This window comes from Equus przewalskii, chromosome 32, assembly GCF_037783145.1.
Source record: "Equus przewalskii isolate Varuska chromosome 32, EquPr2, whole genome shotgun sequence".
NCBI classification, from domain to species: domain Eukaryota; kingdom Metazoa; phylum Chordata; class Mammalia; order Perissodactyla; family Equidae; genus Equus; species Equus przewalskii.
This window is the reverse complement of record NC_091862.1, coordinates 22,318,269-22,342,654: the sequence shown is the minus strand read 5'-3', so window position 1 is coordinate 22,342,654 and position 24,386 is coordinate 22,318,269. Positions and strand designations below refer to the sequence as shown.

The window sequence follows — 24,386 nt, the reverse complement described above, 5'->3', positions numbered from 1 at the left end:
CTCTTTTTAGTTACAGAATGCTGAACTATTTAATAACAGAAATGGTTTAAATAACACTAAAAATGCATTTGTATTTTCCCTGAATGGAAAATGGTAAATTTTAAATTCACCTTCCAACTAGTGATGTTCAGTTCTTGTGACTACCAGGTTATTCTGTTTTTCATCTTGAATTGTCTTCACCTACATTCCAATTACTTTTTCCATTTAAAAATGCAGAGCAGGGGCTGGCCCTGTGGCCGAGTGGTTATGTCCCTGCGCTCCGCTGCGGCGGCCCAGGGTTTCGCCGCTTCAGATCCAGGGTGCAGACATGGCACCGCTCAGCAAGCCACGCTGAGGCGGTGTCCCACATGCCACAACTAGAAGGACCCACACCTTAAAAAAAAAAAAAAAGCACAACTATGTACCGGGAGCCTTTGGGGAGGAAAAGGAAAAATAAAATCTTTAAAAAAATTTTTTTAAAATTCGGAGCATTCTCTTAATTTATCAGTTCAGTCCTTGCTTTTCACATGGATGAATGAAGATACTGATAAAGCAATGAATCACTTTTCTTGATTTTCAGTTATTTCATTTGCAACCTTATTTTTATTATACCCTTTCTTGCTCTGTTCTTTTCTTCTGTTTTTCAGCTTTAACAGTTTAATACTTGCCTAATTTATTTGAGTATATTATTTATCCCTGAATAAATCTTTCTTTCTTGTTTTTTTTTTAAATAAATGCAGTTAAGGCTTTAAATATACCTCTAATTACCACATTAGCACCATTGCACATGTTCTGTAGCACTTTCATTGTTGTTTAGTTCTAAACATTTTATAAGTTATGATATGATTTCCATGTGTTACTTAGGAGTGCATTTTTCTAGTTTCCAAAAATGTGTGGGAACCGTTTCTTTCTTTAACTGTTTTTCTTATTGATTTCTAAGAAATCAATACATTTAATCACCTTATGGTCAGAGATGGTGGATTATATAATACAAATTCTTTAAAATTTATTGAGATTTCTCTTATGATCCAATATTTTCTCAATGGATAGTTGCTATTTCTTGAGTTCAGGTCTCTACATATATCTATTATATCAAGCTAATCAATTGGATTGTTGAAATCCATAACTTTAAAAATGTTTTGTCTGCTTTATCTTTTTACTTTTTGATGATATGTAAAATCTCTCCATATTATGGTGGCTTTGATAGTAGGGGCATAGGAGTTGATAATTTGTGCCTATATCTAATTGTTAGATTATTCTTATCATTGTATAATATGTTCCTCTATGTTATTTATTATTTTGACTTCCGTTTTAATTAATCTATTACTAATATTGATATACCAGTTTTCCTTTGGTAATTATTTGCTTGGTATGTATTTTTCATACTTTTATTTTCAGCTTTTGCTGTTTGGGGTATATCTCCGAAACTGGCAGATAGAGAGATGTGTTTCTGCTCCCTCCAATCTCTTAGTCCCTGTCATTTGATAAGAATGTTCCTTTCATATTTATTGCAATTACTGTTTGGGACCTACTCTGACCATCTTAATTTGTGTCGTCTTTTTTAGCATGCTCTTTTTCAATTTTGCTTTCATTTTATTTTCTCATCGTTTGGATTAATGAAAATTTTAAATCGCTCTTTTATTTACTGATTTGGAAACTTTATTGTATTTTTCTTATTATTTAAAACAATACTTTTTTTTTTAACGAAGTCAAAATTTATGTAGTTTGTTTATCCTCCTCCTGGTCAAAATCAAGAACTTAATGTGTGTTAAAAGTTTACTGACTGTCTCTTCATTTTACACAGACAATAGTTTATTAAATTCACCATCATTATCCATTTCTGTTCTCATTGTTGTTTCTTGCATTCCACCCTTAATCTGGGTTCATTTTCCTTCTTGCTGAGGAATATTCTGGAGAAGTTTCTTTAGTGATTAACCACTTTTAGTGAGTGTTTGATTGTTTATCCAGAGATGGACTTCTAAGCTGAGTGTTATTTCCCCATAACATCAAGAAAATATAATTCTATTGTTTTCTTGGACTTATTGTGATTCCTTAAAGTAGCATCTGTCTTGTCTATCTACTACTTTTTTGATTTTCTCTTTATTTATTTTTTTAAAGATTGGCACCTGAGCTAACATCTGTTGCCAATCTTCTTTTTTTTCTTCTTCTTTTTCTCCTCAGAGCACCCCAGTACATAGTTGTATATTCTAGTTGCAGGTCCTTCTGGTTATGCTATGTGGGACGCCGCCTCAGCGTGGTCTGATGAGTGGTGCCATGTCCACGCCCAGGATCCGAACCAGCGAAACCCTGGGCCGCCGCAGAGCTCGTGAATTTAACCACTGGGCTGTGGGGCCGGCCCCTATTCTCTTTATTCTTGATATTTGGTTGATACTTAGTTTCACTAGAATGTGCCCAGGTATGGATTGATATTTTTCCTTCACATTTGTTTTCATTCTCCACTTGGGTGTGTACTGAACATCTCAAAATTGAACTTCTGATTTTCCACTCCAAGCCCCTTCCACTCACTATTGTCCCATTTTAATTAATGGCAACTTGGTGCTTCCAATTGCTCAGAAAAAATTTTGAAATCATCCTTGCTTCATCTCTTTTCTCCCACACCCCACATTCAACCCATGAAGAAATTTGCCAATGGTCTAAGCCGCTGTCATTTCTAGCCTGGATTATTCCTGTTGTCTCTCCTGGTCTCTCTGCTTCCAACCTTGTCTCCTCTATCCTCTATTCAGAAGCCATAGTGATCTTTAAGTATGTCAGATCATGTCATTCCTTTGTTTAAAACTGTCATTGATTCCCCATCTCACTTGGAGTAAAAGCCAGGGTCCTTATGGTCAACTAAGGACCTACATGGCTTCTAATCCCCTTCTCATCTCCCCCTCTCTTACTCTGCTTCAGCCACACTGGCCCCTTACTCTCCCTTGAACATAGGACATGCTCAGATCTTTATGTTAACTGGTCATTGTGCTTGGACACTCCTCCCCAGATACCCACACGGCTGACTCCATCACCTCCTTTGAGTCTGTGCTTACATATGACCTTTTCAGTGAGGACTGCTGTGACCATCACACACCGGTCCAGTCTCTCTTACCTTTCTCTATTTATTTCATAGCACTTTTCATCTTCTAAATTGCTATAAAATTTACTGATTTATTATGTTCATTGCCTATTTTGCATCTTTTCACTAAAATGTAAGCTCTATGAGTGCAGGTATTTTTAGCTTTTGTTTAATTCTCTATCTCGAGTACCTTAGAACAGAGCCTGGTACAAAGGAGATGGATAATAAATATTTGTTGGTTGAATGATGAACTAATAAATGAATTCTTATTTATACAGAACTATCATATATATAAAATAATATAGATCCTATGTATTTTCATGGAATAGGAATGCAACGAAATACAGTCACAACCCAAATGCTCATTAACTGGTGAATGGTTAAACAGACTTTGGGATGGCCATACAATTGAACAGTACTCAGGACAAAAGGGAACAAAATGCCAATAGATACAAGAACATGCATGAATATCAAAAATATTAAGTGAAAGAAGCCAGATATAAAAAAACTGCATATTGTGTTATTCCTTGTATATGAAATTTTGGAAAAGTCAAAACTGTAGGGATGGAACGCAGGTCAGTAGTTGCCTGGTGCCAGGGGGTGGGACGGGGATTCACGACAGAAGGACATGAGGGAACTCTTTAGGCTTCTCAGAGTTTTCTAAGACTTGATTGTGGTGGTAGTTGTACTACATATTTACCAAAACTCATTGAACTGTTTGCTTAAAATGGGTAGACTTCAGGGTTTGTAAATTATTCCTCAAAAAGCTGTGAGCGATGAATAAACAAACAAATGAGGTTAATACTAACCACATCCTATCAGAGTTTAATCTTTCTTTGATTTAGGAAGCATTTCACAATCTTGGGGCATTTCAGAATGAATTGCTGACTCTGTGTTGGAAAGATGTGGATGTAGCAATTTATAAAGTTCAAAGCCTTGCCTGTAGCAGCCCATTGTGTATCCTTAACTCTTGGTGGAACAGACCTGCGTCTTGGTAGTCACTGTTAGAATCATTTACCCGTCAGCCACAACACCCACCCTCCGCCATGTTATACTATGAGCTCCACCAGGCTGGGGTCTGTGCCTCACTTATCCTCGTGTCCCATGCGCCAGAGGTGCTGGGCCCACGGGAGGTCCTCAGTTGACGCTGGTTGGATGACTAGATGATTACTAATACAATGGCATATAAAAGGAAATTTACAGTCATTGACAGATGATATTATCTTGCTGTGGAGTCTGCATACTATTACTGCATACATATATTCCTAGATGGACTTTTTTTTCCATCCATACTTCAAGTTGCTATAATTAAGGAGATAATGTCAATGCTTATTCTTTTATTTATCACGTAGGTATTAAATGCCCTCTATGTGCCAGACATTTTCTTAGATCCTAGGGATGGGTGTGATGGTTAATAAAGCAATGATTTTGACCTTACTTTAAACAATTATTTCATGTAAATTGGACAGTAGTTATTAGATTTTGGTCAGTAAATTAAAAGATTATTAATTTTACAGCAGTTGTCGGAGTTTTAAATCGTGTGGGTGAGAGATTTGTTTTTCTTATGACGTGAAGTGCAACAGATTACACACTTCTTCTCCTGGGGCGGAGGAAAGGTTTTGGAAAAGGAAATTCCAGCACCACTGAGGTCTTTATTTTCCAGAGTAAATCTTCCAACTGTCCAGCTCAATCACTAACTGAGCCCACGTGAGACACACCACGCCCTCTGCAGAGCACACGCAGGGCAAGGCAGGGCAAGGCATTCGCTAATCCTTTCAGCCTGAGTAAGCAGTGGAAGGAAAAGTCAGGAAATAAATCATATAAAAATGTGAGAACAATAGGAAAGAAAAGCCTGTCTTACAGGTTTGTTTCCTGTTCTAACACTTGTGGAATGTGGTTTTTCTCTCCTACTGATGCTGAATATAACTAGAACGTTCAAAGCTGTAATTCTTTTCTCAACCAAAGTTCTCCTTTGTCTGTTTACATTCTCATGTTAAAGCTAAAACTCTCGGAATTGTCAAAATAAAAGGCATAGGAAGCATTTGGTTGCAATTGCTATAGAGTAGCGTTTTAAAAAGTAAACATTAGTTACATACACAGAATTTCAACTGAAATTATAAGATCCAGTAAAACTTTTATTTGCTTTTCAGCAGTTACGTTTTTCTAAGTCAGATGCCTCTGACAAATGTAGCCAAGTTTTAGAGTAATACAAAGTTTTTAAAAACCGTCGGATATTCTAGTAAAAAACTACCTTAATACTTAAAAATTTTTGCATGTCAGTTTTTGGTTTCTCAGTTATATATTCTTTCGCCTGGTTTTTAGAACCTCTTGTGTTAAAATAGCCTTCAAACTTTAAAAATTGCCCTCTAGCACCTCCATCAGAGAAAGGGGGAAAAGACAGTTTCTGCTTTTTAATAAATCTGATAATCGTAGGTAGAAAGAAAATAGTTGGCTAAAATGTTGCTTTTAGATGATGTGTGAATTTCTGTTGTTTCTTCTTCCCATTGTATCTAGAAAACAAATGAATACATTTTTAAAAATCCCATTTGGAAAACTGCTAAGTTTTAATTACTAGGTTTCACTTCCTTCCTACTTGGAAAGGGTTTTCTAGGACTGCAATTCCCATTACTTAGGGAAATGTCAGTAATTCTCGGGATCTTCATGGCCAAGTCCTGAGTAAGGGTCCCAGTTAAGAGCATCTTCATCTACTTGTACATGGCCACCGCCGGCCACTGTTGCTTCGGCGACCACCGTGGCTCTGATCAGTCATCTCAGCTCCTGGGACTCGACCTCACCCCGCTCTCCCAACTGCTGGTGTCTCAGAGTGGGTCCTGGCATCGCTGGTGGCATTCGGGCAAAGCAGGCACCAGGATGTGTATTCCCAGCACCGTGCTCTGAGGGAGGAGGATCTCAGGCTTTCTCCCACTCCGAGCTTAGATTTGGCCACCTAGAAAAATCTGGCTGCCAGTGACCAAAGTGACAGTATCTAGCAGTGGTGACTGTGCTAAGTGTAAACCATCTTCTCTGGCCACCAAATGGTGTGGTTGCCATTTGGACTTTGACCTAGTAGGAAAGGCGTTTTCCCCAAACAGATGCCAAAGTTTAGGTTTCTGTCTGCTTTAAACTTTTATTTCATAGATATAGTGATTTCCATCCATGAGGAGGGCAAGTCTTAGCTTTGGGAACCCCAGATGGGTGAGCTTAATAAGTCCTCCATGAGACAAGCCAGTGAAATCTGTGTTATGGGGTAGAATGCTTGAAAATCTCAATAAACACAACCTCTTTGTCAAAAGGCAACACAGTTTCAAGAAGGTTAAATCTATCTCACTAATCCACTCAGTTTAATTTCTTTCTGGAAGGAAATAAATAAATCACAGAGGTTCTTTCAGGGGATGAAAAATATTTAGACTGTTTAGTGGAAAAATCAGTAGATGCCATCGTTCTATATTATTAGGAAGGTTTAACATAAATTACTCCTCAAATTCAGTCATGTTATGATTTGATGACAGCATATTATAAAAGATGAAAGTAATGGTATGCTGAAGGCAGCTCATAGAAACCAGTTGTTAAATTTCCAGGAATTGTGCAAACCAGTTGACATAAATTTTGCAATCCAGTTGACTGCATGTTGAATTGGCCATTGTAGGAATATTTACATCATGGAAACCAGCAAACACTGTAAATCACAAATCAGTCTTGTCCCCCACCCCCAGACAAAACCAGTTAAGTATTTGCTGGGAAATCACTGAATCCGAGATTGGTTTAGAAATATACACCAAAGAGCAGGACCAATGGGATAAATGCTGAAGAACTATAAACAGATGGCTTCCTCAGAGTTAGATGTTGGCACTAATATTGCTTAGCATTTTCATAAATTCTCTGGAAAGAGGTAGTAGACAGAGAAATGTCCATATTTTTCAGATGACGTTATATGTTTCCACAGTTAAACTGTAAACCTGTAGGATTAACAGCCAGGATTAACAGCCATTAACTCTTCAAAAACTGCGAGCTGGCTGAACAAGAGCAGATGAGCTCTAATAAAGCGAGAAGAAGGCAATTTTGAGGGAAATTATGTTAAAATATCCTTGTTAGATGGTACATTCTAATCTTTATGTTATGACCTAGAAAAGGAAATTTAGGGATTTCTGTAGACTTTTCCCATGTTCATTAGTATAATTTGTTAGCTGTGATGAAAATGCCGCTTAAACGCCAAGCCCTATCAGAAGTTCTGGAAATGAAATAGCGTTAACTGTCCCACCCTTATAAAGAAACCCAGTGCACACTTTCTGCAGTTTTGGTGGACATGCTTCAAGGATAATGTAATGGAACTGGAAAAATTTCAGAGAAATGTATGTAACCTGATCGGGGGATTATAAGAGTCCCAGATGAGGCTAAGATTATATTAACTACCAAATCATGAAAGGCTTTGAATAAGGTAAATATAGATGGATTAAGCAAATCCTGAAAGACTAGAACTAGAAAGTACCCCTTTGATGTTTGAAATAAGAATTTGTAAAGAAATAAAAAGAAACACATTATTGTTTCTCAAGGAAGAGAAGTAATGATAGCAAAAATATTGTACCTCAAAGTTTAACTTTTGCCAATTTTTAAAAATCATTATATTTGCGTATTTTTAATGTGAAAAATTTACTGTGTATTTCCTCTAATCAATGACTTCCCTTATCAAGGGAGGGTGAGTGAGAAGTTCCTTCCTCTTAATTTAGGTTGAGAGAACATTTAAGCTGGGTGGTGGTGGTGGTGGTGTTTCAAGGCAACTTAAAGCAGAGAGATGGAAGAGCCGTTATGATTGGTTCCTCTCACTGCTGAACCCTCCCAGGTGGAATGTGTCCCCAAAACACAATATTTTTGCACTTTTAAGGAAATTTAGTTAGGATTAATTTCGGTGTCCTAATTAGAACTCACATCTCAGTGTATCCTCCATTTCATGAAAAATATCAGGGTTTCTTAAGAGTAAATTAGCAAGTAGATAACTGTGCCCACTATTCTAAGGAAAATAATCTTCCCCACAGTAGAGAGTGGGCTATTTGGATGTGGATAAATAGGGCAACTTCCTTAACTATGATCAAACAGACAAGCAAATGTCTTTCAAAAAATAAAGCAAGCATCTCTATGTCGTAATAATACAAACTTGAGGGAAACAAGACTTTCATGTTTCAAGTATGAAACAACTTAGATTATTATTTTATAAAATAGATATACTATACAGCTTTTCAATAGTTTAGAGTTGGATGTCTAGGATAACCTAGAAAGTGAAAGCTGTGGCAAGTGATCTAAATATATTGCACTTTTTTTTTTTTTTACTGTTTAATGAAATGTATACATTCAGAAAAGTGCACAGAGTATTCAGCTCACTGAGTTTTCATCAAGTAAACACATTTATGTAACCACTCTCCAGTCCAATGCAGTATGGATATCTAGATTACTCATGGCACTAATCACCAGCTCTAGATACCAAGAGTATTTCTTTGTATACATATTTTTAAGAAGACTGAGATTTAATAGGATGTCATAGTAGAATTTAATTCAACTTTTAGGGAACATTAGCTTCTAAAATAAGTTGTTTCTGTTTTTCACCTTTGTATGTTTCACCTTACCACACGGTCTCATAGTACTCACAGTGACTGTCTGAAATACAGGAGACGGGAGCATCCTAGAGTTTTAGGCGGTAGAGAGCAAGGTGTTTGTTGATCTCACAAAGAGATCCGTCATTCAGATTTATTGTCCAACCTGATTGACAGCACTACTGTGTTTTTTAAAATTCCGTTTGTTAAAAGAAAGGTAATTTTTTTTTTAAATTGAGGAAACATTCGTTTATACCATTATATAAATTTCAGGTGTACATCCTTCTATTTCGATTTCCGTGTGTCGAAGGAAGACAATTTTTAAAACGAGGAACAATGCGCGAGTAATACATCTAACAGCGCTGCATTACTGCACAGCGAACGTGAGGCACTGACTCTAAAGAAACAGATTTCCTTAAACTAAGTACCGTGACTAAGTACTTTAATTTCTGCTCTTGCAACCCTAAAGGATCCTCTGACGTGGAACCTCGGAGTCGCCTGCACTCTCCCCCGCCCCGGGCAGCCGCTCGCGCAGCCCCGCGCCCCCGGCCCGGCCTCGCCCCCCGCCCCCGCCCCTCCCGCGCGCCCTCTCCCCTCCCTCCTCCGTGACCCCTGACCCCAGCTAATCTGCATAGAGGAATGACAGGCATCCGCTGGGCCGGCTCCGCCGCGCCGGCTGCGGCCGGCCGGGCTGGGAGACCCGCGGGGGAGGCGGGGGCCGCGGCCGCTGCGCGCGGGCCGGGAGACGCGCGCCGGGAAGCCCGCCCGCCGGCGGATCCATGAGCGCAGGCCCCGGGCGGCCGCGCGATCGCCGGGCCCGCGACCCCGGCCATGGGCCAGACGTCGGTGTCCACGCCGTCGGCGCAGCCGGGCAGCGGTGAGTGCGGGCGCGGGCTCCCGCCGGCGGGGTCCCCAGCTCCGGGCCGCGGCGGCGGCGGCCTCCCGGGACCCGGCCGAGCTCCCCTTAAAGGCGCAGGCTCCGTTTTCCGCGGAGATGCCGCGCTCGGGTGCTCCTGCGAGTTACCGAGAGCCTGAAAGTCACGGGAAACGCCGTCTGCGTCTTACTGTGTTTTTAAAACGCGAAGCTTGGAGGGCAGGACAGACGTGCCAGCAGGGCTTTCTGTCTTTACGCGGGGCTTCCGAACAGGCTAGAACTCAATGCTTTCCAGCTTGTCAACCGGTGGATGGTTTGTTTTTAGGAGTAGGAGTGCTGATCGCTTGCTCTTATCGTGGCAGAACGCTGAATACTTAATAACGAACAAAAAAATATGAGTGATTGTTTCAAATGATCCTTGTTTATGTTAGGCACAGGCTGTAAAATTTGGGGAAACCTGTCTCACGAACTCAGTTGTTGAGGGCTGAAGTTTGTTTCCTGGAAACGTGTGATGTTTCTGAGTTCTAACGCCCTGTTGTAGAAGGTTCTTCTTTCCATTTTCTTAAACAAAAAAAGGGAAGGAAGGTCCGTCTGGCATTTCTCCAGCAGTGAGGGATAAACAACTTTTTGGTGGTGTCACTTGTGATTGGATAATGAAATTTAAAAGGTACTGTTTTGATATTTTTCCATCAGCAATTAAAAAGAAGAAACCTCAAAGAGGCCATTTACGTTATTCCTTGAGACATTTGATACCCTTTTTAAATTGTGTAAACATCAACAGGATCTTGCTGAAAGGAAATGACAGGGCGCAGATGAAGGTTTTTAAAATCAGCTCCAGGATGTCTCCAGCTAGATAGCGTTCTCTCCTTCCAGCCTCCCCCCGCGTGGGTTTGTGTATATTGGGGAGCTTCACTCCCTGAAGTACCATAAGCTTTGCTGGGGCTTCTGTGAATGCCCCAGGACAACGAACCCTCTGCAAAGGGGAGAAGTCAGAATCCAAAAAAAGGTCACAAGGTTGAAAAGGGCTGTAGAACATCACTGACTCCATGTTGATGGCTTTTGGAGGATGCTGGGGAGTGTGGATTAGGAGCTTAAATTTAGTAAACTATTTTGTGCAAATAAGGTTTGAGTTTCCTTTGTTTTACTTGAGAGCGGTGTGACTTCTTTCATTTCAAGGAAGAGTTACGTTTTTAAATTTCTGCTCTGGCAAAGCATAGAATTAGATCAGTGCTCCAATACAACAGGCATATACAGATAGTATCGCCCTGAATTTAGTTCTTTTGCCACAAAGTATTGTTAGTGTTCATATTAGAAAAGTGAATTTTGCCTTTGTAAAGATCAAGGAATATTACATAAACAATGACTAAGAAGCAGAGTAGAATCCTAAAATGTGACTGTCCTCACTCTTGCCCAGTATAGCAAAAAAATACCCAGATTGCTATAATTCCTGATAAAGTGACTAATCGTGTTAAGAGATGGTGCAATTTATTTACACAGAAAGTAATTTAAACAAAAAGTTATGCCTGCCCATAAAAGATATTTCTGAGCAATGTCTCAGGGAATGGTGTGATACTGAAATTGCAGGTCCTGTGTTTAGTAGATTAAGTTTGTATATATTGAAATGACCAACCCAGACATCATGAGTAAAGGGTTTTCAGTTTTGTTTTGTTGAAGGGATGGTGGTGGTTGTGACTGAAGGTTTGGTATTGTAAGAGTGGAGGAATTTTCTCGTGATAGCCACTTGGGTTCTCTAAGGCTATTACTATTACTCTGTTTTCCTGGAGTTTTGCCATCAGACTCTAAATGGAAATGAAAAAACAACAAAAGAACATTTGGTTGTCACACCTCAGTTTTAGACTGGTGTTGGTGTTCTTTCCTGAGTCTGAGAATGTTAAACCCTCTACCCTTCCAAGGATTTCTTCACTCCTTGCTGGCGGTTTCCCTCTGGCTTGACTGATGGTGTGAAGATCCTTATTCTGTTTGATTTCAGCGTCTGCTACTTGTTTAAGGCTAGAGGAGCTGCTGGGGATTCCGGTGGGGAAGATGATTCTCGTCTTAAATGCTTAGTGGCGGGAAATCTGTTTGAGTCTAAGGACTCAATAGCGCACAGTTTATTAGTTAATACTCCTTACTTTATTTGGGCTTTTGTAAAAATCATCATTATAGGCCACAAGTTAGCTTGCTTCTCACTCTTTTGATTTCAGGGTCTTTTTTTTTTGCTGGAGGAAGATTGTCCCTGAGCTAAAATCTGTGCCAATCTTCCTCTGTTTTGTATGTGGGATGCCACCACAGCGCGGCTTGATGAGCAGTGCATAGGTCCTGTGCCTGGGATCCAAATCCAGGAACCCTGGGCTGCCAAAGTGGAGCACACAAACTTAACCACTATGGCACCTTCTGGTCCTGATTTCAGGCTCTTTTAAACCTTTCAGCTCAGGGCTGCATTTGTTTCTCTCATTCTAGGAAGGCTATTAATAACTATCTCTGAAAACATGCAGTTAGACCCATTGTTTCTGTTTTTTAAAAAAGCTTTATTGACAAATAATCAACATGCCATAAAATTCGCCCATTGAAAGTGTGCAATTCATTGTTTTTCAGTGTATTCACATTGTTGTGCCACCATCAGTCCCTGTTCCCATCCTTCTCAAATCCTACCCCCTGCCCTAATTAACCGTTGATTTACTGTCTGTCTCTGTATATTTGCTTATTATGAACATTGCATGTAAATGGAATTGGCCTTTTGTGACTGGCTTCTTCCACTTAGCATAATGTTTTCAAGGGTCATCTGTGTTGTAGCTTGTATTGGTACTTTGTGTCTTTTATTGCCAAATAATATTCCATTGTATAAATCTACCATACTTATCCATCTGTCAGTCAGTTGATAGACATTTGGGTTATTCTACTTTTTGGCTTTATGAATAGTGCTGCTGTGAACTTTACATATAAGTCGTTGGTGAACATGTATTTTCATTTCTCTGGTGTGTATCTAGTGGTGGAATTGCTGGGAGCTGGGTAACTCTGTGTTTATGTTACGTTATGTTTTAAGGAACTGCCAAACGGTTTCCAAAGCTGCTGGCCCATTTTGCCTTCCCTCCAGCAGTATATAAAGGTTCCAGGTGCTCCACATCCTTGCCAACACTTACTATTATCTTTTTGATTATAGCCATCCTAGTAAGTGTGAAGTTGTATCTCATGGTGGTTTTAATTTGCATTTCCCTAATTACTAATGACTTTGAGCATCTTTTCATGTGCTTATTGGCCATTTGTATGATTTCTTTGGAGAAATGTCTGTTCAGACCCTTTGCCCAATTTTAACTGGGTAATTTGACTTCCTCCTATTGAGTTATAAGAGTCCTCTATATACTGGATACAAGTCCCTTATCTGGTATATGATTTACAAATACTTTCTCCCCTTCTCTGAGTTGTCTTTTCACTTTGTTGATGCTATGGTTTCTAATTCAGAATTTAAAATTTTGATGATGTCCAGTTTATCTATTTTTTCTTTTGTTTGTATTTTTTTTTTAAGATTTTATTTTTTCCTTTTTCTCCCCAAAGCCCCCCAGTACATAGTTGTATATTCTTCATTGTGGATCCTTCTAGTTGTGGCATGTGGGATGCTGCCTCAGCGTGGTCTGATGAGCAGTGCCATGTCCGCACCCAAGATTCGAACTAACGAAACACTGGGCCGCCTGCAGCGGAGTGCACGAACTTAACCACTCGGCCACGGGGCTAGCCCCCTTTTGTTTGTATTTTTGATGTCATATCTAAGAAACCATTGCCTAACTCACATCAGGAAGATTTAGGTCTGTTTTTTCCCCAAGAATTTTATAGTTTTAACTTTTACATTTAGGTCTGTGATACATTTTAAATTAATTTTTCTGTATGGTGGGATGTAGGGTTCCAATTTCATTCTTTTGCAGGTGGCTCTCCAGTTACCCAGCACCATTTGTTGAAAAGACGATTCTTTCCCTATTGCATTGTCTTGGCACCCTTGTCAAAAATCAATTGACTCTGTATCTAAGGGTTTATTTCTGAGCTTTCAATTCTATCCCATTGATCTATATGTCTGTTAATAATAGGCCACACTGTCTAGATTACCGTACTCTGTAGTAAGTTTTGAAACAGAAGAGAGTGAGTCTTCTAACTTTGTTCTTCTTTTCCAAAAATCTTTTGGCTGTTCTGGTCCCCTTGAATTTTCATATGAAATTTATGATAAGCTTGTCAATTCTGCAAAAAAACCCAGCTGGGACTTTGATAGGCACTGTGTAGAACTCATAGATCAATTCGAATAATATTGCTCTCTTAACGAGATGAAGTCTTTCACTCCACAAACACAACTGTCTTTCCATTTGTTTAGATCTTTCTTGATTTCTTTCCACAATGTTTTGTAGTTTTCAGTGTATAAGTCCTGCTCTTCCCTTGTTAAATTTATCCTTAATATTTTATTGTTTTTGATGCTATTGCAAGTGAAATTGTATTCTTCTTTCATCTTCAGAATGTCCCTTGCTAGTGTATAGATATATAAAAATTGATTTTTGTATATTGATCTTGCCCTGAAAACTTGCTGAGCTCGTTTTTTAGTCCTAATAGTTTTTTAGTGTGGATTCCTTAGGAGTTCTGTGTACAAGATCATACTATATACAAGGTCATGTGCAAATAGAGATGATTTTAATTCCTCTTTTTCAATCTGAATGCCTTTTATTTCTTTTCCTTGTCCAGTTGCCCTCACTCATTATACAGAAGTGACAAGAGTGAACATTCTTGCCTCGTTCCTGATCTAAGTGGGAAAGCAATCAGTCTTTCACTGTTGTGCCATATTAGCTGTGGGTTTTTCATAGATGCCCTTTATCAAAAAGTTCTCTTCTACTCCTGGTTTGTAAGCATCTTTATCCTGAAAGGGTGTTGGATTTTGTCAAAGGCTTTTTTGCCTCTGTAAGGTGATTGTGCGGTTTTTCCCTTCTCTCTATAAATATGGCGTATTACATTAATTGATTTTCGGATGTTAAACCAACCTTGCATTCCTGGGATAAAGCCTGCTTGGGTATGGTGTCTAATGCTTAGATTATGTTGCTGGATTTGGTTTGCTAGTGTTTTATTGAAGATTAGAACCATTGTTTTAAGCACAGGCTAAATAGGTAACACCCCAAATAGGATGGTTTCAGTACCCTCTGGCCTTGTGTCCTAGAAGAGCTGAGACTTCTGGTTTTCCCATTGTTAAGTACAGGGCATGGCAGATTGGACACAATAAAGGTTCGTTGACTCTATGAATCAACAAATATTCTCAACAAACAGCCTGATCACTTTAAGCCAGTGATTATATGAATCAGAGATATATATTATTTTTATTCTTTTTTGATCCAGAATTACGTGTTACTCTGGCTTTGTTGGCTGAAAGGTGCTATCTGAATCTAGTAACAATTTCTTCCAGTCTTCTTCAGCCCCACCCCACCGAGCCACAGACCAACTCGTGGCTGCTTCGCCTGAGCATGTGGGTTGAAAGGGCACAAAGCCACTCTTCTCGTTTTCAGGCAACGAGGGAATGAGTGAATGCAGTCTGCAGAATCACACCTAGGCCGTGGTAGGACCTGTGTCTGTCTGTGTTTCTGGGTTTCCATATTTTGGTCAGTGCCTTTTATTTGTCCTCCTCTGGAAATTTATCCATTTCCTTGTAAATCCAGTGTAAGAAGAAACCACAAAGGCAAAAATGGATAGAGTTTATTTTCCTTAATGAAAATAACATGCACCTGGTCAAAAGTCAAACTTTACAAGATGATTCAGGATGGAAGTGAGTTTTCCTACTTCCCAGACCTCCAGGACCTTCCTAGTTACAACCTAGTGTGAACAAGTTTTTTTTCATTCCACACGGTTTTCCTTCATATATGTATCTTTGTCAAAACACAAGCAAGACATATACTTTCTGCTGTAGACTTTGAGTTTTTCATGTAATATAACTTGAAAATATTTTCATATTGATCTCTTTAATCCTATAACAAACTATTATAATTTGTGGATATATCATAATTTCCTTTAAAAGAATCTATCATGTTTTTATATTTTGTGTTTGTATTTTCATATTTTTTCTGGATTCTTTGTGTGTGCTATTGTGAACAATGCTGAAATGGCCATCCTTATCTAAACAGCCTGAACTACGTGTACCAGTAAAATACTAGCAGTGAAACTGCTGGGTTGAAAGATGTGTATATTTTATTTTGATAGGCTTAAATTACTCTCAGAGAGGCTGTATCAGTATATCTGCTCATTATATGAGAATTCCTTTTTCTGCACTCTCTCACCCACACTGCATATCAGGGTCTCTCTTAGACCATATCATGCTTTGTGAGAAATAGAAGTCCCTCTCTCTGTGTGAGGCAGCCCTGCAGGCACATGGTTTAACAAGTAGAATATTAGCAGGAATGCAGTCCCAACTCTCCTTTGCCTAGATGTCCTTGTGCAGGGAACACTCTGCACAACTGTACATGACCACAGTTTTGTACGTAATTAACTTTTAAAAATCTTTGTAAATCTATTTGTAAAAAAGTAATATTTTGATTATGAGTGAAGTGGGGCATTTGAATTTCTTTTTCTCTGAATTGCCTCTTTATAGCCTTTCCTCATTTTATGTTTTCTTTTCTTACAGATTTGTGTGTTAAGGCAATTAGCCTTATGTCTGTCATATATTGCAAATATTTTTCTGTTTTTCTTACCTCTTTTGTTTGCTTATTTTTTTATATAAAAACTTTATGTTTTTATGGAGTCAAATCTGTCAATCTTTTTCTTTCTTACAAACTAGAGTTCTTAAGAAACCTGATTCCCTGTGCTGTTTTTCTCATATTTGAATATTTGGTCTCAGTAATTTATTCTGATTTAAAGTGAATGATTTAATGATATTAAAATTTTAAGCTTCTGCATGGCAGAAAAACCATCATCAGCAAATTGAAAAAAGAAAATCATAAAGTTGACAAAATATTTGCATTGTATATGGGAAACAATGATTAACATCTTTATGTAGTAAGACGTCTTAAAAATCAGTAAGAAAAAGAAATCAGTAAGAAAAAGGTAAATGATCAAATGAAAAAACGAGGGAAGAACACAACAGGCATTTTTCAAAATATCTAACGGCTAAAATTGTGAACTCACCGTGGGTCAGGAACTATTCTAAGTGCTTCGCTTGAATTAACTTTTTAATACTCCCAACACCCATGTGCTATTACTATCCGCATTTTACAGATAAGGAAAACTGAAGCACAAGATTTAAGTAACTTGCCCACATTACTTAACCAAAGAAGAAATGTAAGTGACTGACCTATTGGTGTATGAAATAATGTTGAAGCAATTAAATAGGAAAAAAATGGATGCCATCGATCACCTGTGAATTCAACAAACATTAAAAAGACTGATTCCAGGAGATGATTGTTTTGTGGTAGTTTCAATTGGTTCAATTTACAGGCAAGTGGCTTCGTAAAATATATATTCAAAACCTTAAAATGTGCATACAGTCAGACGCAACAGTTTCACTTCTGAAAGTGTTTTGTAAAGGAAATAATGACTTGCTCCCTGGGGCAGTGTTGATCAGAGCTAAACATTGGAAATAACTAATAGTCAAACAACAAGAGGTTTGCTCAGTCACTTGGGGCATAGTCATGTCATAGAATAAGCCATATAAAAATGATGTAAAAACATTTTTGAAAAGTGATTTTCATAATCACATAAAAAGGTGAAAAGGCAGGTTTTAAAGTAGTATGATTCTGTTTTAAAAATCTTTGCATAGAGAAGAATCTATATGGACAGAGCGCGAGAGAGGAGATTCGTGTCTGTCCGGAGGAGATGGTGGGGCTGTCACAGCTTCCGCTGCTGCGGACATGCGGAGAGCCCGGGTGTCCGTGTCCGGGGTCCACCTGGACCGCCGCTGCAGATACAGCCGGGAGCTGGCCCGCCGCTGCCTTAGTTTTTCTCTAGCTGTCATGGAATCTGACTCAGCTTTAAGTTCAATGGCTGTTTTTCAACCAGTTTTTCTTTTTTCCTTGTGAGTTCAATGATGAAAACAAAAATACGTGTCTTAATATAGCCTTCCTCTTTTTAGTCTTAATTTTCTTCTTAGTCTGTTTGTGATCGTGATGCAAACATCACTTGGAGAGAGAGAGAACAAGCAAAGTCGGAACCTCAGGTACTTCTCTTTGGTCCATGGCTCCTCAGGTCAGTCAGTGAGTCATATCCCAAATATTTTTAGCGTAAATTTATTTTCTCTTCAGCAGTCTGAGAGGTGAACCACCGATGAGCGTCACACCCGCCTTTTGCCTGCTTCCTGCAGAAGGGGAGATCGGCAGCCTGGGTTGTTGATTCTGATTAAGCCTCTTTAATTTGAATAGAGGAAAAGTTCCAACGTATTTTCTTGTCTTGGGGGACCTTAGTGCTCTCAGGCTAACCGTGAGTCTCTGTTCTTGAGAATAAAGATTCATATTTATTGAGGACTCAACTTGTGTAAAAGTAATCCTGAGGTTGAAATAGTCCTAAGAAAATAAACACGTCTTGGTTCCCCCACTCCCGCTCCCACCTGAAGCAGGGGAACAAAACCCAAAAGCAGCGGTTTTTGTTCCCCAGAAGGGAATGGGCAAATAACATTGCTTTAAAAAGTATGGTGCAACCATTATCATTTATAGTTGTAAACTACTTCTCTATTTATTTTCATTTCAAGGGGCTCGATGTTTTATTCATATAAACCTTCTGGCAAGTATAACATTCCAGCCCTTCACGCTGAGGTTGATGAAGGAGCGAGTGGTATTTTGTTTAAGAATATCCTGGAAAGCTGTGCTGGTGTGTGCTTGGCAGATATGTTCTTGCAAATCAGCTCATTTTGTGAGGGGATGTTAAGAAGGAGAAAGAGCCGCACTTTAATAAAGAGTTCCTGAACTGAAGTAATTACGGGCAAGGCGCCTGCTGAGCCACCTGGGAGTATCCAAAGATCGAGCACAGGCAGACCCTGCCCACGAGCGTCGGAGCCTCGAGCCTCCATAGAGGCACTTAGTGGAGATGTGCAGAAATGAGGGTGGAGGGGAAGGGCCCCCAGAGAACTGAGGGGACAAGACAGGGAGGCTGAAAAACACAGACGGGGAGCAAGAACTCAGGCTGTGAGGCAGAGAGCGGTGGAAGGCAAGACTGTAAGACACAGGCCGTGGGAACCACTGAAGGTTTTCCATCAAACGAGAGAAATGATGAGAGCTTTGCTGCGAGGGGGCGAATCTGCCTGCTGCCTGCAGCGTTGATTTCGTGGCAGAGACTGAAGGCAGGACCAAGAGGTAGGCTGCCATAATCCAACAAGGTGAAGTGAAGGCCTGACCTGGGGGGCAGCTGGAGAAATGAGAGGAGGGCGATGCCCAAAGTTGCATCTGCAATGCTGCCCTCTGCTCGGGCTCTGGGCTCAAATATGCATCTATTAGACAGGTGGGCTTGAATCCTTAGTGGCGTCTTACAGGTAGCAGGTCTACACAGAAGGCTGATTTTGCCTCCAAACCAGTTCTTCCCTTGACTTTGTACATTTCACCTCCAGCCCCTCACTTATTCTAGCCAAAAATCTAGGAGTCATCCTTGGGTTTTCCCTTTCCTCTCCATGTTGATCCATCAGCATGTCCTTTTCTTCCAGAATGTGTCTCATGTCCACCCACTTCTCTCTGTCTCCTCTACTGCTGTCTTCCGATCCCTGGCCGTCCATTGTGTGGACAACTGCAGTGGACTCGAGCTGGGGTCTTCCTTCTGTTCTCAACCTCTTGCAGCTCATTTTCCACGTAACAGCTGAAGTCATTTTTGAGAACCTAAATCGTGTCTCTTCCCTTTTGAGAACCTTCTGTCTTCCCATTGCATTTGGAATGAAATCCGGATTTCCCACTGTGGTCCTCCAGGCCAACCATGATGCTGTATGATCCCTAACCCCGCCCGCCTCTCTGACTTCATGGCCCCACCCCGACTCCGTGCTACATTCCCTTTTCCAGTTGTCAGACAAGTACGGCTCGCTCTTACCTGCCACCGTGGCAGTTGCTGCTCCCTATTTGTTGTGAACCCCGGGACACTCTCCCCTGGCTCTTTCCAAAGCTGGCTCCTTGTTTCAGCTCCAGCATTACCCCCTCTTAGCGACCTTTCCTGCCCACCCCTTAGTCACAGTTCTCTCTCCCCGGTGTTGCCCCGATCGCTCAGATGATCTTGTTTGTGTGTGTGTATTTGTCATTGTCTCCCTTCTCTAGAACCTGGGCTCCGGGAGCTAAGGGACTTATCTATCTTGTTCCCCACTGTCATCTTCCTCCTAGAAGAAGAAGATATATGCCTGACAAAAAAACTATTTGTTGAATCGATGAATAGCTCTGTTTGGCTATTAGTAGAGTGACAGGAACTGAGTGGAAAGTTAAGTAGCATCCAAGAAACCTAGAGTTGTTTAAACTGATTCTGTAGTATTTATTTCCAATCTCTAAATAGCATGCTTACATTGCTAATTATTGTCTGATAGTGCACAGGAAGGGGAGCGGATAGTGCAAAAGGACGGGCAGGGTTCCGCTCTGCTGTCCACAGGGTCGCTAAGAATCAGAATCACTTCAACAGCACTAACAACAAAACATTGCTAATGATTGGTTGTTCAGCTTGACACATTATTACTGACCTCACAGTATGGAAATTGAAGATATAGCTCCCTTTTCACACCCCCTCCAACCCCCATCGCCGCCCCATCCCACATTTCCCATCCTCTGATCTTCTCATCTTTCCAACATCTGTTGTCCTCCTGATTAGATCAGTGTTCCATGTACCCACGTAAAAGCCAACGACTGCTAAGCCTTGTGGTAAACCATGATTGCTGTGCTTTCCTGCGTAGCTTTTGCCTTTCGTACTCGTTTTTGTTTGCTTGCTAAAAGTCCTATAAACTCATCCCCAAACCCTTCCGCAGTCGGGTACATCTCTTCTCAATATGTCCAGACACTTTCTTTATTTTTCAAGTTTATCTTTAAGAAGTCTGTGTGTAGTCTTTGCCCAGTTCCCGTCTGGACTGGATTTCCTCCAAGGCTGCTGCCCAGCTGTTGCTCTGGGATCCCTCTTCACGTCGTCCTGGGATTCCTTCCACTTCCTTCTTGTGTCGGATCTCCAGATAGCTAGATCCCTGTCTTAATTTTTTCTGCATCTGTTTCCTTATTTTTGTAGAGGACACCGATAGTTTCTTGAGGAAAGCTCATGGAGCGTGTTTTTTGTTTTGGTTTGGTTTTTTGAGACCTTGTATTAGAAAGTGTCTTGATTCTGCTTGATAGTGTGTCTGAGTCATTAGGTAGCAAAGCAAACTCGCTGTAATCTGCACGGGCACCCAGCGTCACTTATAAGTAATCACAATGCACATTTCCCTTTACGTAGAAGACTGATGGTTCAGTCTTTAGCAAATAGTGCGTAATTAATTTCAGAGACTTTCTTGGATGCTTGTCATCATCTTTGACCTGCTTTTGTTGTTACGGTCTAAAGAATATTTTATGAAAGTTTAAAAGTTTTATAGCTGAATAGACTAATTTAAAAATATGTTTACTGTAGTAATAATCTACTAACATTTTTAAAAAGATTCACGTTTAAGGTCTGTATAGGATAATTGTAGTTTTGCTGTATTTTTGTGTATTTTATTTTAAGGGTACATCATCTTTATGGGATACTGGTCCTGACAGAATCCTAAGGTATTACAAACTGAATGCCGGTGTTTCACAGACTTGCCTGACCATGAGAATTACCAAGTGCGCTTGGTAAAAATACTCGTTTCTGGGCTCCGTATTCTAGACCAGCAAAATCAGAATCTTTTGGAGAGGGGTCCAGAATCTGAATTTTCAACAAGCATTCCAGAAGATTCTTAAGGTGAGAAGCATCCTTTGGAGATTAGCAGGAGTATTTAAATGGGGGCTTCAGGGGCCGGCCCAGTGTTGCAGAGGTTACGTTCATGTGCTCCGCTTTGGTGGCCCGGGGTTCATGGGTTCAGATCCCGGGCGTGGACCTGCACACCGCTCATCAAGCCGTATTGTGGCAGCCTCCCATTACAAAACAGAGGAAGATTGGTGCAGATGTTAGCTCAGGGCCAATCTTCCTCACCAAAATAAATAAATAAATGAAAATAAAAAAGAAGGAAAAATCAAACGGGGCCTCTGATGAAAATTTCTCTTCACTGACAATGTGTATCTTCTCTTGACTTAAGGTAGAAGTTACAAAATGTGCAGTTCAAAAACACCGATGTTCTGTACCCACTGCCTTGATGAATTTGGTCATTACTATGTCCTGTTCATGAGCAAGTATCTCTCTTGTCATGTACAATTTTGCTAAAATCTCATTGTCAGAAAATGTTTTGCTCTTACATACATTTTGTTAATATAAGCTTCAGAAAAATTCATTTCCCACACTAGTCAGGTTTGAGCTAAATGTAGTTACACTCAAAGGGAAAGAGGTGATCAGCGGAGTGGCAGTTACTGTTGAGGAAAGAACACAGGATTTCAGCGCTGTTGCCTTTTCAGCAAGACCCCTGGGATCTCCATCTGAGGTAGCTGCCTGCCGATTACTTCCCAGGGACCCAGAGTCAAAGACCAAGGTGCTGATAAAACAGATGTTTAATAATGAGTGGGAGGGACTGTAAGAAAGATTTTAATAAAATGTGTTTCTAAAAAGGAGGCCCAGCCCTCTTCTCTCTTAGAAATGTGGGCAGCAATTTCTGAAAACTCCGAAAGGAAGCAATCATTTACATAAAAATTCCTGCCCTGTGTTCCTTTTTGGGAACATGTGGCTTTTTATTTTTGCCTCTGTCCTTCGGGGTCTTTCCTTTCAGCACGGAGCCTGTTTGCGGTTCGTGGCGTTGCCCAGCATGAAGTCAATCCCAGTGAGTCTTGATTGGGATCTCTTCAAAGCCTTTCCTAAGGCGGTTCTCGGCCTCTGGAGGAAGGCTGCTGTTTGTCTAAGGTGTCCCAAGGAGGCCGGCGGAGCGTTGCCTTGGACCTTCCTTCCAGAGTAAAGATGTTCCTGACAACCCGCAGGACTGAGAAGGGCTTCCTGACAGGATGCCTTAGGATTGCTCTTGTGCGTTTCGTCTCTTTAAAGGGATTTTGTGTTTTTAGAAATTTCTCCTGCCTCTGTAACGCTAACTTGTGCTGACCTGCGGGCTGGCTGTGGAGGAGCCACTGAGAGTGGAAACTTGGAATACGCCAGAAGGAGTTAAAACTGAGCTCATGTCAGATGTTCCTGTGGGCCTGAGCTGTGTTTCATTTTCCTCGAGTCTTCTAAAACAGAATTGTATACATATGTGCGCAACTCGTGTTCTGTCGCTTGGAAAGTACTGGCTGCCAATTTTATAAAGAAAACATGAATAAAATCAAACTTGAGATTTTAAAAACATCTAGGACTGTACACTTTTTAGCATGAATCCCCTTTACTCATCCGACCACAGAATGTCAGAACCCACGTCCACCTCATTTTTCAAATGGTGATGTTTTAACTGATAAAGCCATTACAAAGGAATCGTAGCAGAAGCCTTTAAAGGACCTTTGTTTTCCCCTCTTTAGGAGGGGAGAGGTAGATTTTAGAGGTGAGGTTGAAAATCATGGGACGTTTTCGCCCCACCTTCACCGTGTGAATAAATAGCTTTACAGACAATGGCAAATGGCTGGATTAGTTGGCTGGGGCTGCTGAAACAAGCTCCCACAGACTGAGTGGCTTAAACAGCAGAAATTTATTTTCTCACAGTTTTGGAGTCCAAGAACTTAGGACTTAGAATTCGAGTCCAAGATTGAGGCTTGATTTTTTTCTGAGGCCTCTTTCCACAGTACACGGATGGCCGCCTCTCCCCCGTGTCCTTGTGTGGTCTTTCCGCTGTGCATGCACGTGTCTGTGTCCAAACTGTATCTTCTTATGAGGACACCAGTCGTGTTGCATTAGGGCCCATCTGTGTGACCTCATTTTGCCTCTGTTACCTCTTTACAGGCCTTGTGTCCAAACACAGTCACATTCTGAGGTCCTTGGGGTTAAGGCTTCAATATATGAATTTTGAAGGACACAGTTCAGCCCATAACAGTGTCCTTAAAACAAGTTTACAAACTGGGATCCATTCACAACGGCCCATAAGTACATGGGATCCATTATCTCTTTCTGGTTTTTGAGTTCCACTCTTGAACAGATTGCCGCCTCTTGCCTGCTCACTCAGCAGGTGTGACTCCAGCCAGAGGATGCGTTGAAGGTGATTTTCAACAATGAGCGTCAACCAGTGTCACTGGGCAGTGTCACTAAAAAGGTGAAGCACAGAGTGGAGTGTATGGGGAAAACTAGAAAATGGTCTATGTGAGCATTCTATTCCTGCCATAATTACGTGAGAAATAATTACCAGGATCTTGTGATTGGAGCACCAAGTCGATTGAGTAATTCTGAGAAAAACCAAACTAAAACTGCTTTTCAAGATTCTATTCCAAGTGTAGTCAGCAGCTATGTAGGTATCACCTGATTGGTTTTATAATCTTTGAGGTCCCTGAGTATGAGGCATTCTATTTAGAGAAACGTTTTGTTCCCAAATGTCATTACATGTATATATTTTTTCTTTTCTGTGTTTGATTTTTCGTACTCTCTATACTTTCATTGTATTAGGTGTGTTTGATATTCAGCAGAGTGGCATGGCTCTTCACAAAGAGCTGCTAAAATAAGAAAGAAAATGAATAGGGATACTAAAGAAAGATAGTGTTTAAATACCTGTCAGAGTAAAGCCAGAACAAGAATGTTCTTGCCAGAAAATACAGCAGCTCCAGGGAGTCAGGCTGGTAATTCAAAGATGATTCGTGTGTAACTAAACACATTTGTGTTATATCCCATATACATTTTGGAACACCTAGCTGGCTTTCCCTGATGGCTTCCT

At 40.4% G+C, this 24,386-nt stretch overlaps 1 protein-coding gene across 6 annotated transcripts in view; it reads left to right on the top strand.

Moving 5' to 3' along the window:
* The window catches only part of PHACTR2 (phosphatase and actin regulator 2), a 249,617-nt gene that overhangs the window by 116,025 nt on the left and 109,206 nt on the right, over positions 1-24,386 (top strand). For 2 of the 6 annotated variants that reach the window (XM_070602777.1, XM_070602774.1), the window contains exon 1: positions 9,263-9,508. The exons of the other annotated variants lie outside the window; for them this stretch is intronic. In XM_070602777.1, the coding sequence (XP_070458878.1) occupies positions 9,463-9,508 (46 nt within the window). In that variant the 5' untranslated portion in view covers positions 9,263-9,462. Of the gene's footprint in view, positions 1-9,262; positions 9,509-24,386 lie in introns of those variants that run through there. 6 annotated transcript variants of the gene reach the window in all.